Below are 16529 nucleotides of genomic sequence, written 5' to 3'. Positions count from 1 at the left end.
AAAATATTACATCATTTGTAAAATAAACAGAAATTTGTGGAAAACTAAACAGGTATATTCATTTCCTAACAAACAAGTTGAATAAACATTTGTTTTCCACATTTTTTTTTTTTTTTAGATACAGAACAAAAGAGAATGAGCCTATATGTCAGGCTAGAAATTTTTTTTTTTTAAATCTCCAATTGCCTCGAAAAGACAATGAAACACTTTGTAATTGTCTCATTTAGTGTTAATAATATTGTAAAGCACTGCAGAGTAAATTGTCACTATATAACTGTTGATAATAATAATAATGATAATAGATACAAAAGACGACACACTCACCTCTGCTCGGTGTGCGCCCCCTGGTGGATGAAGATGCTATAAAACAAACAAATACAAGTGTAAATGATAGGGATTACAGCATAGACAATAGTTTATGGATATGTGTCCCCAAACTTTCTGGAAACCCTATATTTCATGAAATATAGCATACAATACAAACATTTTTCAACATAAATATTATACGATGATATTTCAGGTTGCTCACACATTAGTAAAATTGTCAGATTTTGTTAGTGCATATCATCCATTCCCCCTGTTAAGAAGTTGGATCATCAATTATTGCTAGTCTGTCTCCGTGGAAAACCTACCCATTTCTTTTCTAGTGTATTCCGGTGAAGAATTTCCACTAGAACTTCCTAGAAGAACAAAAATATTATATGGTAAATCGTCAGGTTTTAACAGCATACAAACATATACATGTTAAATGAAGTAAAGATAAATAATTCTAAAAACATTGCTTTAAAAAAGTAATTATGAATATCATTTTCAAAGCTTTCACTTTGCTTTCTTGTATATTTAAAATCATTTAATTTTCTCCAAAAATGAATAGATCAAATAATTCAATGTACATATCTATACACAATTTACTGGTTTTCATTCCACTAAGTTCTATTTTCCTTCTCTGACCTTTTCTAGATGTTTTGGGTATGAACTGCTTCCATGAGCCAAATTCAATTTAATTCTTACTCATTTTGTATTCTCACTGTCTTTCCAAGTTATCGTATGATCAAAGGAGAAAAGAAATGAAAGAAGCAGAGTAGACCCAAAATGCGTTACTGGCAACGCATTTTGGTGATGCAACATCAACAACACAGACACAGTTTAAAGACATTCAAATTTATAAGAAACTAAGAGATTTATTCACCAAACAGTGAGGAGTGCCCACTGCCCACTAAATTAGCTAAGATGGAAATAAAACAAATTCCACCCAAAAGAGCTGCAGATTTTAGTTTTTCAATTTAACTATCCAGGTTCTAATTCTGCGATCTCATTGTAAACTCACTGCAACTTGAATGGTGAATAAACACAAAGGCAAGGGGGTTAAAATCATTGCAATCCATGGAAAGCAAATGTTGAACATGTCAAGGTAGATATCGATACATTATTAGCTTTTGTTGATCCTAAATAAATTTTACATATTGTTATTGAATATTATGGACTTCTAGAATAGGGGATCGGCATTGCCTATTGTGCAAATATGTGGGAATATTACTCGGTAAACTCAACAATTAGAGCTGTGACCCATTCCTACCTTCATATCCTCCTTGGCGAGAGGTGGAGGCGTAAGTTTTCCTGTCGAAAGTTGAATTTGGGGAAACGGAGAGCGTGGAACCTGAGGACTGAGGGAATCTGGATCCAGATGAACTAATGTTTACTCTTGAACTGCCACCTGTGGCTGAATTGCACCCACAAATGATGTGTTAATACTAAGCATTCGGACCCACAAACGACATCATTGAGAATGATTATATAAGTTTTAGATATACATGGCTGAACATGGGTTATTCAGATTGGGAACTCAACTTTTAGCCTGTGATACAGAAGGCTGTGATTATATGAGGAGTCTAATATCAATGTTTTTTTGTTTTTTTTTAATCCCAACATTTAGTGAAGCTCCTAGACTCAGCACAAACTAAAGATAAAATCAAAAACAAAGCTGAAAATGTATGCTGCATTTGTGTGCCATTAAGACCAACGGTATGGTGGCCCAAATAATAAAACATTTTTAATAAAAGAGGGTTTTAAAATTATTTTCTACTTTAAAATATAAACTACCCATTCACAATTGTTGGTCACAAGGCAATATGCATTTTTTAGAATGATAATGAAGATAAAATATTAAGATTTAAAGTTTGGTCATTTTGGGCCTCCTGTCACTTTAGGACACCTACCTGATGTGACATAACTGCTGGTGCTTTGAATCACGCTCTTTTTTTCCATTCCACCCCCTCCACTCTGGTATGAAAGTTTGGAAGCGCTACTGTTCGCCCCTTCTGTTCAGACACAAAATGAAGAGAGGCGACATTCACTAAACTAGCACAGGTCTTTTATCACCTGTTTCTTCAACCCATGGGTCCCAGGTGGGTAAGATATTAATTGGCCCAGTGGGCTAAAACACACCCCTCTGAACAACTCAGCATTAAAATTATCATTGACATTGTATCATCTCACACATAAAGTAATCATTGAATGATAATGTAAGGTATGATGGTCATTGATAGGTCATTAAAGCAAGATCAACGTGGTTTGTTATCTTTAACTGTTAACATTTGCTTTCCAAAGGACGCAGTAGGTGAGACTGATAAAGGTGTTACTATGAGAAAATTGGTGCAAAGGTCGAAAAGTGGAATAATCACCATGGAAACCAGTGGTAGGCGCTGTTGGTAAAATTCTACAAATTGAACAATCTTGCTAATCCCATTGGTGTCTAGGGTGATGGCCCCACTTTAAGAGTTTTGCACCACATTTCTGTTAATGACACATTTAAACATTCACCATATATTTTCCAATTGTATATACAGTTTGTATAATGTGAATTAATATTTTTTTCATTGACATTTATATTGTTGGATTTTTTTTATGTGAAGAAGCAAACACTTCGTCCTTTATTTGTCTTGATGACGTGACGTATGATCTTACAGCATGATGACACAAAATACAGGCATTTTATCAATGGCTAAATAAAAAACTAGCTTAAAAATACCCTTATTTATCCAATAACTCATGGACCAGTAGACATTGAAAACCAGTGCTATTTAAGTCAGTATTTTGACAACAAGGCACCTTTCGTGAAAGTGTTTATACATTGTCAAACAAGGTAAACAATAAGAATCATTAGATATATATATATGATGTGATATAACATTGCAGCTTTTTATATATCTGATTTATATTTCTGTCACTTAACACACTTTTTTCCTCCTTTGATCATAGTTGTGTCCAAAGTGCTCAATTCAGTTGTGATTTGTTAAATTGGAAAAACTGAAGATCTGTTTTGTGTGAAATGGCTCGTAGTTGTCCATAAACAAATGAGAGCAAGAATATCTATTAGCATATTTTAAAATTGCTAATCCCTTCGATAGACCTTGAAATATTTAAAGGGACACTATAGTCACCAGAACAATTACAGCTTAATGTAGTTGTTCTGGTGGGTATAGTCATTCCCTTCAGGCATTTTCATGCAAACACTATCTTTTCAGAGAAAAGGCAGTGTTTATGTTGCCCCCTAGGGATACTTCCAGTGACCGCTCCTCAGATGGCCACTGGAGGTGCTTCCTGGGGCAGTGCTGCACAGTAGGTAGCACTGCCGTTCAATGTCTCCATGTTCTGCATGGAGAAGCTGAATTTTCCTCATAGAGATACAGTGATTCAATTAATCTCTATAAGGAGATGCTGATTGGACAAAACGGCATTTGGCCCCGCACCCATCCCGCCTCCTTGCTGCTTTCAACCAATCCAATGCTTTCCCGTAGGAATGATGATGTCACCAAGGAGGTGGATCAGGGGTGGGGCCAGCGCCAGCAGGGGAAATAAGGTATGTTTTAAACCCTTCTAAGGGGGGCAAGGAGGGGGGATGCCACCTAAATGGTGTTTTTAACACTATAGGGTGTCTGTATTTCTGACCCTATAGTGTTCCCTTAATACATTGTTATCACTAATCAACAGGGTGGAATTCCACTAATTTTGTGTATTCATAGTTATATCACGTTAACTTACTTGGTGGTAATGACACAAGTCTTGATGAAGATGTTACTGTTTCCGTGAAACCTATAAGAACGAATAGAAAATACTATTTAGAACACACCTGACTTATGTTCGTAAAATTAAAAAATAGATATTGTTTTCAAAAACAGTTGGAAATGTAGAAAATCATTTCCAACAGTTTAAATTCAAATATATTTTAGATCTAATTTCTGCAAATTGTATTCTCAAATTTAATATCTCAACTGCACCATTGGTAACACATTGTCGCACCTAAATCTAGAACTAGAGTGGGTGAATTGGTCCTTAAGGGGTTAAAAATGTTTCTTTTTTTTTTTTCCCCCTTATTTTTTTTGGATCTGATGGCAACAATCCTTAAAAAAACTTCATGATCATAAAAATCAATAACTTAAAACAAATTGAAAAGTTTCATTGCTGCAATATTTCATGTTTATGTCACACATATCACAATACGTTGTATCCCTTTAAAATAATATCCAAACAAAAAATAGAAAATGTCTTTTTCTCTTACTTCTTCCAGAGACTTCCCCACCGTAACTTTTTTTAGTTACACCATCCATTCCATAGTCCCCTGGAAAAAAAAAAAAAAAACATTGTCGTGAATTTCAGAATGAAATGATTCCCAATTGAAAATAAATATTTACCGTACAAACAAAATCTAATTAATTAACCACATGCAAAACATTCCATGGACTCCATCTTTTACTTTTGTTTGGTATTTATTCTTATCCAGATTAATGTGTTTTGTCCTCAAAGCCCACCAACAGGTCAGAATGACTTGTCAAGTCAGGGACATCATGAAATTGTGTCTGTTAGTAGGTCCAAGAACATGAAAAATGGATAGAAATACAATCTGCCAGATGTTACCAGTTATGGAATAAAATAGCACAGTCGTTATCTCTGTTAATACAAAGTTGTATGTGTATATAATACATCATTTATAGCACAATGCATGAGTGCTGGGTAAACTTTGGTTCAAATCACATCAATTAAACAGAATCTATCGTCAAAATTGTACCTGTTTATATTTCATAACATGCCTCCAGTCACATGGTATAATTTAATCATTCATATAGCTCCTATTGGGCATTAGTTTCTTAAAATTACCATTACGGATAACATGGCATCAAGCCATCATGACTCTACTTACAAACATTATCCCCCCTACAATATAATCTCAACTGATCACTAAAGAGGAAAGAACAGTATAGCATGTTTTAATGATAATGACACGAAAGTATTTTATTGAGTGATATAATCCTATAGAATTTGGTACTTTTATGAGAGTGGTCACTAGGTACCTATATAATAATTTGCAAATACAAGTCTCTTTAAGTGTTGCCATTTGCAATGAATACAATTCTATGTGTACAATAGGGAGGTCTAATAAATGATAAAAAGCATTTATTAGTTGAAAACACAATAACAGTTTTATTATATATTATATGTTATGTGATACATTAACTTTGCTTTAAATCAATAAAGGGATTTTGTGGGAAGGTCAAATTTGACTAAAGTCTTATTTCAACGGTATAAATCATGTAAATACGAACAAATATTATATCCTGACAAGTTACTTATGAGTACTTGAAACATTAAAGAATGTATTTCCAAATCTGGTTTGTCATGACCTGCAGTAACATGTATGAGCTGTGAGGGGGCGCCACCTTTTTAACAAGAATTACAAATTAAATATTCAGGTATCTGAATACCTGGCAGGTGAAATTATTGGGATTCTGCAGCTAAGGATTGTTGGTAACATGTAAACGAACGTGTCAGTGCAGTTACTTTTAACACTATAGCCATGATATACTCAGAATTCTTATCTGCACTGCGTACTGAGGAAATCTGTGAACAACAAAAACATGTCCGCAAACATTCACTTAATATATAGCAAAACAATACCACACCAGCTATGAAAGATTTTAAGTAATTTGTACTCACTATAACTGTAATGGTTTATGGTCTATTGTAATTAGTGGCAACATTTTCTCAAAATTGCCATGTGGCAGGATTCTGATATTGCATTGTAAGCGGTTTGTTGTGCTGCACAGTACGGAGCTAACGCTTTAAATTACTAATGGACATTTTGGTCCTTTATCAAACAATAAAAAAAAAAAATATATATATATATATCACAGTAGGAAACTCAGTCCTGGACATATGTTAGGAAAACGTGTTAACTTTGGACTTTTTAAATGAAATCTGGGATGGAGGTCAGATACTGAGCATGACCTCACATTGGTTCTATTAGTGATGGAACTACAATGCATTGATGCAAAGTGGGCTCCAGAGGGTCTAATAAGAAATGCAAGGTTTAAATACTAAGCTATTCCAGGACAAAGACGTTTAAAAAAGGTTAAAAAAAAAAAAGTGACCTTCAGCCAGCTCTTTTGGCAAATTGGGAGATCACAGTATCTTGTGACTGCAGTAAACAGATTTTGAGTTATATAACCCTACCGCATTTCTTTGAGATGAGAACATATTAATCTAACATTGCTAAATACCTCCTTTATCCCAGGGCTTTGCATATTTAGCCAACTTTATTCCTGTACAAACCTGAACTGCATCTATAATATGTGTTTAATGGGCTACAATTTTACTAGCTTGCTAGCAGAAAGGTTGGCTGAGCAAGATATGTGCAGCCACGATTTTCAACACCTGGCTATAGAATTAATTTATTGAGCATTAAGATTCTACTTTTTCAATACTTCCTATATAATAACATGTTAACGGTTCATAGACAACTCTCTCGCTGGTATTATGAATACGTTTCTATATTAGGTCTACTGCAAAGGTTTCTCCAAAATCCCTAATTTTAATCCACACTCAAGATCCTGAATATTGAAATGTGCTGGCTAATGTATACCATTGTTATAGCCCATTAGGGTCATTTAGCGTTACTCATCACGTACTTTACGCCAATCTTTGCCCAAGCAGAAAGATTCTTCAAATAAAGAGATCACTCTTTATTGTAATAAAGCAAATCATACTTTATGACATCAGTGGTTAAAATGAGTAGTTCAGAATTAGGTCTACAAGATTTTATTAAATTCAGTTCCCGAACATACCTCCAACTATCTTGTGGGACAGTTCCAATTTACGAGCAGAGTCCTGCTATCCCTAGTTATTTCTCCAGCCAATCTTTTAAGAATACTGAAGAAAATCAATACAAATGGCCAGACAGGACATTTTAAAACAAATAAATTATTATCGCTGCCAATATAAAAATACTTGTCTGTGAATGAGCGACAGTGAGGCAGTCAGCACATGCATGCTCCTGTGACTGCTTGGTTTTCACGTTTTATGAATCATGTCTCCTGCCTCCTGAATGGTCTCCTTCAGATGTTAGGAGAGATGTTAAAGTATACAATTTTTTTTAAAATTAGAGTCCAGGATTAAATGAGTGATGTGATAATCCTACTTTCAAATAAACCTTAACTAAATCTGATTTTAATATAAATTGTCTTAATCTGATCTTTTATCACAAGCACAGATTCTAAACAGTTTTGTGAGTTTTATAAATTGTATAGGTGAAGACTATGTTGAAATGTTTGCAACATGTGATCATTAGCATGTCTTAGCAGGGCTTAATCTGGCCTTAAACAATTATATTTTGCTGTCTAGACAGTTACATAACATATTAATTTTAGCAAAGGAACACTAAGACATTTTAGCAAGCAGATCAAATCCTTCCCTTGGTTTGCTTCCTCTGTATAGTTGGAAAAAAAATATATTTTCTCCAATTTCAATCCCTTGTTATTTTAAATAAAGAATTGCAAATTTTTGGACAAAATATTTGAATGGGAAGAATTTTTAAACGTGGCAATTTTCCGAAAGTATTGCAGTTCACAGCGTACTAAATAATTTTAAATCAGGAGCCAGATGCGTCAAACAAGACCACGGTTATCTTGACGTATCAGATTTAATATATTTGTGTGAGAAAAAACACCAAGCATTTCAAAATGTATTTTAAGTACATATATAGCTTGCTGTGAACACCCCACAGGCATTATTCTGGAATGTGAAAACATGTTGAACTCTTCTACAGAGGTATAATGGGAGAAGAACGCTAATCTGTTGGAACATAGGCTTTTCTGGAAAATAAGACATCAATTTGTGAGCCAAGTCTTTCTGGCACTGTATTTTTCAGTTTTCACTAGATTTAATAACCTGGATTCGGCACCTGGATTGCTACATTGCAAGCGAGCATCACCTTTAGCTGCTCTATCAGTTTTTTCTAGGTTGTATGGTAAGTTTGTGGTATCTGTGTTAGCAGTATAAAAAAAAAATGTTTAAAGGGTTACTCCAAGCATCATAACCACTTCAACTAGCCAGATGCCAGTCCTACTGGCCTTTCATTGGTGGACCACTTTCAGCCAATGTATGCAACTCTGTGCACAGAAATAGTCAGAATTGACAGTCGCCAGCCCACAAAATGACATGTTACATAGTTACATAGTTACATAGCTGAAAAGAGACTTGCGTCCATCAAGTTCAGCCTTCCTCACATTTGTTTTTTTGCCGTTGATCCAAAAGAAGGCAAAAAAACCCAGTTTGAAGCACAATTTTGCAACAAGCTAGGAAAAAATTTCCTTCTTGACCCCAGAATGGCAGTCAGATTTATCCTTGGATCAAGCAGTTATTACCCTACATTGAAAGATTATATCCTTGAATATTCTGTTTTTGTAAGTATGCATCTAGTAGCTGTTTGAACATCTGTATGGACTCTGATAAAACCACTTCTTCAGGCAGAGAATTCCACATCCTAATTGTTCTTACAGTAAAAAAACCTTTCCTTTGCCTTAGACGAAATCTTCTTTCTTCCAGTCTAAACGCATGACCTCGTGTCCTATGTAAAGTCCGGTTTGTGAATAGATTTCCACACAATGGTTTGTATTGGCCCCGAATATATTTGTATAATGTTATGTTGATAACATATTTGTACAAATGTTGTCGGAGGTAGAGTTACACCTCTGGCATTAAAGAGGTTAAACTCTGTAGGTGGAGTGTTCCATAGTGAAAAAATGTACATACAGACTCCAGACATCATTAAAATCACATCAAGTGGTCATGGTGCTTGGAAACACTTTATAAACAAACATAAAAAAACTAAACAAATTTACTTACAAAACTATTCTTTTTTAATTACTTCTGTTTCACTATTTATCTGTCCATAAGTCAGTGGTATCTGTTTTTTTTCTAAATCTTAACCTCATGTCATGATGAAGGTATTGGCCGAGGTCATATGTAATATATGCAAGTTCATTAAAGGGACACTCTAGTCACCATAACCACTACAGCTTAATGTAGTGCTTCTGGGATAAAGAGTCTGTCCCTGCAGGTTCAGTATTGTAAACACTACCTTTTCTGAGAATAGGCAGTGTCTCTGACAGCCAGTGGAGGCGCTTCCGGGTTGCTGTCCTGCAAAGACTGCAGTAACAACGTTCAGTGTCTCTACACACTGTATGTAGACACCAAACGCTCCCTATAGAGATGCACTGAGTCATGGCATCTCTACGAGGAGATGGTGATTGGAGCAAACGGACAATTGCCATGCATGCACACTGACCCCTAATAATTTTGGTTTAATAAAACAGGTGGACAACTTCCTTATAATAACCTATATTTCTATGTTTTGATTTGAAGATATGAACCAGTCTGTCCATCAAATTTGTTTACTATGGAACCTCAGGGTGATTTTGTGCATTTGTTGTATAGGACAAGTTATGATAATCCAATTATCTCTTACCCCACTGGTAAAGGAACTAGGGAACTGCATAGCTAAAACTCAGTTTGATAGTTCTGTAGTTCACAAACACTGCTCACACCTGGCGGGCGTCCTGTAGCTCACAGTTCTGCATCAAGCAACAGATTAATTTAATAATTGTCATTCGTTCAATAATTGTCATTCGCCAATTGTCATTTAGGGCAACCTAAAGGAACTAAGTAGTTGACAAAGTTGTCAAGATTGTGTAGAAGAACCCAGGTGGCCTGCCATCAATGTCTTCTTGAACTCCGTTGCCCATGGGAGATTTTAAAGGTGACCTCATGAAATTTCACTAATATCTTGTAGTTGGTCTGGATTTTCTCGAGTTTAATTTAGTCAATATCCAAGATTATTAGTCTTCATTGTGACCCAAGACGTTCCTTCATTGGGGCAAACTATGCCTCAATGACCTCAAAGACCTCAATGATTATTCCATAACATAAATTGCTGTAATTCTTATCATTTTGGGATAAAGATTCAACGCAGTGTAACTGTCTTTTACTGTCAGTTTTCAGCTGTGGTTGCCATCTGCATATTACCAATCACATGACCTATATTATGCCCCGATATTTTTTAGATTATACACTTTTTGGAAAGGGACCCTTAGCAGGTAAACATCTGAACCATAAATTGAGCTTCTTTTACTTGCTTGAGAGCAGGCCTGTTGTGGGGCTTTGAACTGAAGAAATCTGGGGCCATAGGGCTCAACGTCTGGGTTTTAGCCCCTAAAACCACCCTTAACAATGACTATGCTCCAGAATGAACTCTAGAAAATTCCACGGGAAAATTGTGAATTGATACCAAGCTGCAAAACAAAACAACAAACACAAACTATCTCAATGCCGCACCCAAGCCGACGCAGGACAAAGCCACATCTGTCCTACTTAAATCCTTAAACTACACAATATATTCTGTACGTCTAATTAAACACAAAGTAATCTGATCTAAAGTTTAGTACATTTGCACCCAGCCCTGCAGCATTGCATAATATATCATTCTGGGTTTGTAGGCTATGCCATTTTTTTGTTTGTTTGAGCACGAGAACTTTTCTTAATCTTATTTAGTGTTGATTTTTTTTAACGGTTATTAAAAAAAAAAGAGAAAAAAAGTTCTCTAATTCAGCAAAGATGGAGAAATGTTATCGTTGCCATTTGAACTGAATTTAAGTCCCTTCTTAATTCACTACAACTTGATGCTTAGTGAATAGACACCATGGGAAACAGAGAGTACTAATGATCTAGAGCTAAATAAATGTAACATATCTAGAACACCTTGGTAGGGGAACTTTGGTATATGCTTCCAAGAATACCAGGATTGCGATCTTATAATGCATGACATTATGTACAATCCAGAAAATTAAACTTCATGTAATAATATTATTTAGTCTATAGATTTTCAACTGCTTAATGAATAGACATGATTTTATTAGGCATTTCGTGGATGAGGAGAAAATGTAATTTGATAATAAATACAATACTATGAAAGATTAAATAAAACTGTTAAATGAAGGGTAAAGAAGAGTACAATAAAAATGTGGTTTGCATAAATCAGCGGGTTAATGCTTCTGGGAATTTGAAACAAAGCACATTATAAAGAGGTAGATTTATTTTAAGAAATGAGAAGTTCAAAGAAGACTATTTCTAAATTTGGAAAACAAACCCCATATCTCCAGCAATTCACCTCTAAATGAATCTACCATTTTAAGCAGGTCTGGCAACGTTTGACACTCCAGATGTTAAGGACTATGTACATCTCCTATAATAATTTTACAGTCACAATGCTGGCAAAGCATCGGGGAAGATGTAGTCCACAGCATCTGGAGTGCTGAAGGTTGCCTACTCCTGATCTATAAAAAGTTTAACATATATATACTAGTTGCAGGGCCGATCTGTTTACCTTTAAATAGGTAATTCTAAATTATATAACAATATATTATAATAACATTATCATATGGCTATTTGGCACATAATCCAATTATAATTCCCACGTAGATTTTACTTCTCATGAAGGTGTATATATATATATATATATATATATATATATATATATATATATATATATATATACTGCAGTTTACAATTAATTAATTATACCTCATAGGTATCCTGTAAATCTGTCTCATTTTTGCCTCGGAGTAAAGCTTGAAGATGGACCTTTGCCAGCTTCTTACTAAAAGGTTGAGCTACATCACAGACAGACACAGGACTACCATTGTATATACAAAATGTCAGCAAAAATAGTAGTTCTAACATTATCTTAGCGTAGTATCAATAAAATACAATCTTGTAATCACCCTTCTAATTTAGAACACTTAACATGTTTGAATGCAAAGCGTTATTACTCTGATAAGTGTATCTCTGGTTTAAACTTTAATGACAAAAATGAAAAACAAACCCAAAACAAAATAAAAAAATAAAATAGTTTGTTTAAATTCCAGAGCTTAGAAAAATATTTTAGTGTACTTATACGCTAGATACTGTTACATTTTACACTCAAGTGATGGCTATGCTTCCTGGCAGAGTAATAATGCTCTTTACATAGTCAATATTTCACACCTTCTATTGCACATATACAGGAATCATGTGGTTGAAAAGTCCACAATGAACAGCTGGGATTTAAAAACCAGACTAATGCATCTACTCTGGGATATACACACTGGGTACCACAGCATGGCTCTCTCTCATATGGCAAGTGGGAAATTTAAATCTGGGGTTTCATTTACAAAAATAAATAAATATGGTAAAAACCAATTAGACAGTGAATGAATAGGGATCCTATGAGCTGATTTACCTACATAAAATTCTATTACAAATGCTAAATATTGATTGATCAATAGAAATTATTTCAATCCAAACTAAAATCTCTCCATTATATTTAGCTTGGCTTATGCACGAACTGCAGACACGAGTCAAACAAATCACTTTCCTCCAGGTAATCAGTAACAGGTGTTTAAACACAATCACATCCATTATCTTGCCACCTGAGCTTGGGATGAATTTAGCAACATATCCGTTACCACGTTAATTCTAGAATATCCATTGTTTGTATGTAAATAATGACATACAGAGACAATAAGGAACCTACTCTGTAAAATTAATAATAACACATTAAAGGTTCATGAAGCTACGGTGTCCACAGTTTATCATCCAGATCCTTAACATATTGATGCAGGAACCCATATTTAATGAGAGGGTGGTATACCTCTTACCAACTAGTTAACTGATCCACTTAGAAAAAAAAAATGTTGTACAGATCTTTCTAAAAATCATTTTAATATTGAGAAGGAAATGAGCTCTCTAAATACACCGAACTTTTGCTTACCCTTTATTTCTGTAAAGTGAATGCCATGTGTTATTAAAGATTAATATCAGAAAATAAACAGACTAGAAGTGCAATAGTCCAGATATCACTGAGTCACTAGGTCCCATGCAAAGGAAACAGAAATCGTAAAAAAAAGAAAAGTCCAAATATTCTAGAATCACTGGGTTCCATGCAAAGTATACAGATATCACAAAAAAACAACACATTTTTCGTTCACAAGCATTAGGCAGGAGGATAGCACCATGCAGGAGAAATCTATGCAATTCAATAACAGAAGGTGGAACAGCCTTCATATGCCAGATAAGGTACACCTTTGACACAAACCATTATTATTATTAGTAGTAGTAGCATTTTACTAATTAAGATTTTTTGTTAACATACACCCAACTTAGGGAAACAAATACATGAAAGCAAATACGCTGGGCTATGGAGGATAGTTCTAAAGGTTCTAAATGTGGAAAAATTAGAAGAATCCGTTCATTGGTTTCCATGGTGATTGGAAGATATAGATATCCATTACTGGGTTAACTGCAATATAGCTAATTAAGAAACCATATGTTGTATCTATAGATTGATCTGCAAAATTTAAACCCAGCCTTTCCAAAATTATTTCATGAAAATCATGCTTCTTTTTCAGCTCTTATCGCATTTAGATGGATCCATGAAAGGGACATACCTGGTTTGTTTCAATGAAAGAAGAACCACCTCTGGAAACAGCTGAGGCCAAATTATGTCTCCCCTTCCAAAACGTTTCCTTTTTTATAAATGTTTGCCCTCCTACACCAATTTACACGTCTTCCGAGGTGTGTTAAAGCTGACTGATTCTCCAAGAATGTTCACTTTTTCTTTTATTTAATCACTGTATCCCAGTTTCCCTGCAGTAAGTTCATCTCCAGACAAGTTCTGACAAAGGTGTGGCATGGTTTTAAGTTTTCGCCCCACCCAATATTTTGAAAGAAAAAAAAAAAATCTGCCTTCAGGTAGTAAACTCTGAACAGAGTTGCACCTGCTTGCTTGACAGATTAAATTTACTTAGCAGGGTTTCAACAGAAGAGAAAAGTTATACATTGAGGGAATTAAGTTTTTGCAATAAACACTCAAGCAGCTTAAATGTTATATTTCAGTAGCTTTATCTCATGCAACTACTAGCATTGTTTTCAATAAACTGACTCTATTTAACATAGACTTGTGTCTTGAAACTCTATTTGTGTATAGACAACTTTTTTGGAACACATGACTATATACAGTTGAGTTAACGCAATGTACTTCTATTATACCAACAAATTAAGCTGAATTCTACAATAGATTTTTTTTTTTTTATCTTCGAAAGATATACTCGGTAATTTTAATGTAAAAAAAAAATAAAATAATTAGTCTAAATTCAAATAGTTGATCCCAGAAGTTGGTTGTCATGATAACATTGCTTTCTCATAAAAAAATATTTAGGGATGGAACTTGCAATATGGGTTGAGCCTGAAGATTGCGGAACAGTAACATCGAGGGTGTTCTGTAGACTCCCTTCTTGGAACAGGTTTTAGCAAATGGAACCTTCATCGTCACTACGTTGATGTAGAACACAGTTGATTAGTTGTTGTGTTGATTCCATAGAGATTCCATGAAAGAGAGGTCACTCGGTTAACGCACAATATTCTAAAAAACAACCCGAATACTATTCAATAATGTAATTAGTTCTCTTTATTCCTAAAATAATATAGGTATTTATTTAATTTGATTAAACTCAATGAAGTCACAATAATAGTTATCAAACCCTATAATTTACAGTTGGGTTTAATCCACTTAAGTGGTACTTTTAACACAGCTAGGCTTTTTTTTTAGCCTTAAAATTCAAATCACTACAATTCGGCGTTTAGCACATAAACCCTAGGGGTTTTGACATTTAACAGAGAGAACAAGTTAGTTGACAAAATAATTGCAAAATGTAGGCCACTGAAGGTGATTTGTACTTAACCAGACACTCAGCTAAGTGATCTAAATATGTACTCCTAACTCTATAGGGTTCCTTTAAATTGCCTGTTACTTTTTTCCTTTTGTATCCATCATGGTCAACAGACCCATTCTGTCTTTTATGTTTTTAAGTCTAGTGTAGACAAGAACACCAGGACGAGTTTTTATTCCTGATGTTACCATGAATCTCTGATCTATATCCTGCTTTCAACCTTCTACCCATAAACATCCTGATTAATTGATTCCCAATTTCCTATACTTGTTCCTTGCACTTGACCCTGCTTTGCCTTCAAGCACATTTGCTTGTTCTCGGACAGACCACATTATTGACCCTGAGTGAACTTTGGTTATGAGCTTGCCTGATTCCTACTGCAAATAATAGGATTTTACCAGTTTCATATGAACTGAAAGTTAACAGGGTTATTTACCTAAGTGAAAATTTAAAGTGAAGTTACAAAGTCAAAATAGCCAAACTCGAAATATTCTCTAAGTCCCCTATGCATTCAGTTCGGCTACTGTGGCCTGAAATGTAAAATTCAATTTGAATTCTCAATTTAGTAAATAACTTTGCTAATGTGACCATCATCATAAGTAGCCTACATGCCATCATAATATTTAAAAACTATTCATACCTTGTTTTGAATATTTTTTCATCAGTTTTTTTTTTTAACTAAACTAAATTATATTTTCCAGCCAACCTAGCAAATGCTGGGCACAAAATATATTCAAAAAGTTAAAAGAACCATTTCTAGTTACCAGCGCACAGGAAACCACTCTTCAAACCAAACAATTTGATTGGTTGCTGGCATCACATGTTATCTGTAGCCTTGATTTCTATCAGTAAATGTTACTGGCGGTTTGTAAATTGTGACGCAATGCCAAAATGGCCGCCTCCACAAAGGATAACTAACAAATATTCAAATCTTAATTCCACTGAAACATCTTATAGCTAGCTTACATGAACAAAATCTTTTGCATTATGTGTTTAGCCTGATTTCTGGAAATACATTTTCAGAGGACAACGCCACTTTAGATAATCAGTAGTATAAAAGTTTAGACCAACTATAGATGCACCAGTAAAAAAAAAATAAAAAAATATATCCTCAAAATTCTAGTTCTGTAGGGTATATGCTAGTGTATATTCACACAGCCTGGTCCCTCAGCAAAGTACGTATTCATTTAATATGCAGCTTCCTTTGAATTTACTATAACAGAGTAATTACTGATGTAGTGCATATCCCTATGGGATGGCATGCTACCCACACGGACTCACACTGTTTTGAACACGTGCAAGCATTCTTTCCATTGCATGAGTGCGCACTGTCATCTGACTGTAAGCTGGGCAAAAGGTAGATGCCCAGATGGAGTGGAACTACAAGTGCCATGATGCTTTGCCAGTCTTTAGAATGTCAAATTATTAAGGAAT

The 16529-nt window shown here is 34.7% G+C and overlaps 1 protein-coding gene across 3 annotated transcripts in view; it reads right to left on the bottom strand.

Moving 5' to 3' along the window:
* Window positions 1-13969, bottom strand: part of COL17A1 (collagen type XVII alpha 1 chain) — a 47187-nt gene extending 33218 nt beyond the window's left edge. Inside the window, exons 1-7 of one of the 3 annotated variants that reach the window (XM_063434942.1) lie at window positions 13815-13969; window positions 4559-4618; window positions 4042-4092; window positions 2217-2318; window positions 1577-1720; window positions 633-680; window positions 325-360 (exon numbers count right to left, since the gene is read on the bottom strand). In XM_063434942.1, coding sequence (XP_063291012.1) covers window positions 325-360; window positions 633-680; window positions 1577-1720; window positions 2217-2318; window positions 4042-4092; window positions 4559-4607 — 430 coding nt within the window. In that variant the 5' untranslated portion in view covers window positions 4608-4618; window positions 13815-13969. The remainder of the gene's footprint in view (window positions 1-324; window positions 361-632; window positions 681-1576; window positions 1721-2216; window positions 2319-4041; window positions 4093-4558; window positions 4619-13814) is intronic. The other 2 variants (XM_063434943.1, XM_063434944.1) reach the window with 2 other exon arrangements.
* Window positions 13970-16529: the final 2560 nt, after the last annotated feature.

This window comes from Pelobates fuscus, chromosome 10 (genome assembly GCF_036172605.1).
Source record: "Pelobates fuscus isolate aPelFus1 chromosome 10, aPelFus1.pri, whole genome shotgun sequence".
NCBI classification, from domain to species: domain Eukaryota; kingdom Metazoa; phylum Chordata; class Amphibia; order Anura; family Pelobatidae; genus Pelobates; species Pelobates fuscus.
Note: the sequence above shows the minus strand (reverse complement) of the source record. Positions and strands in the feature narration are given on the sequence as shown.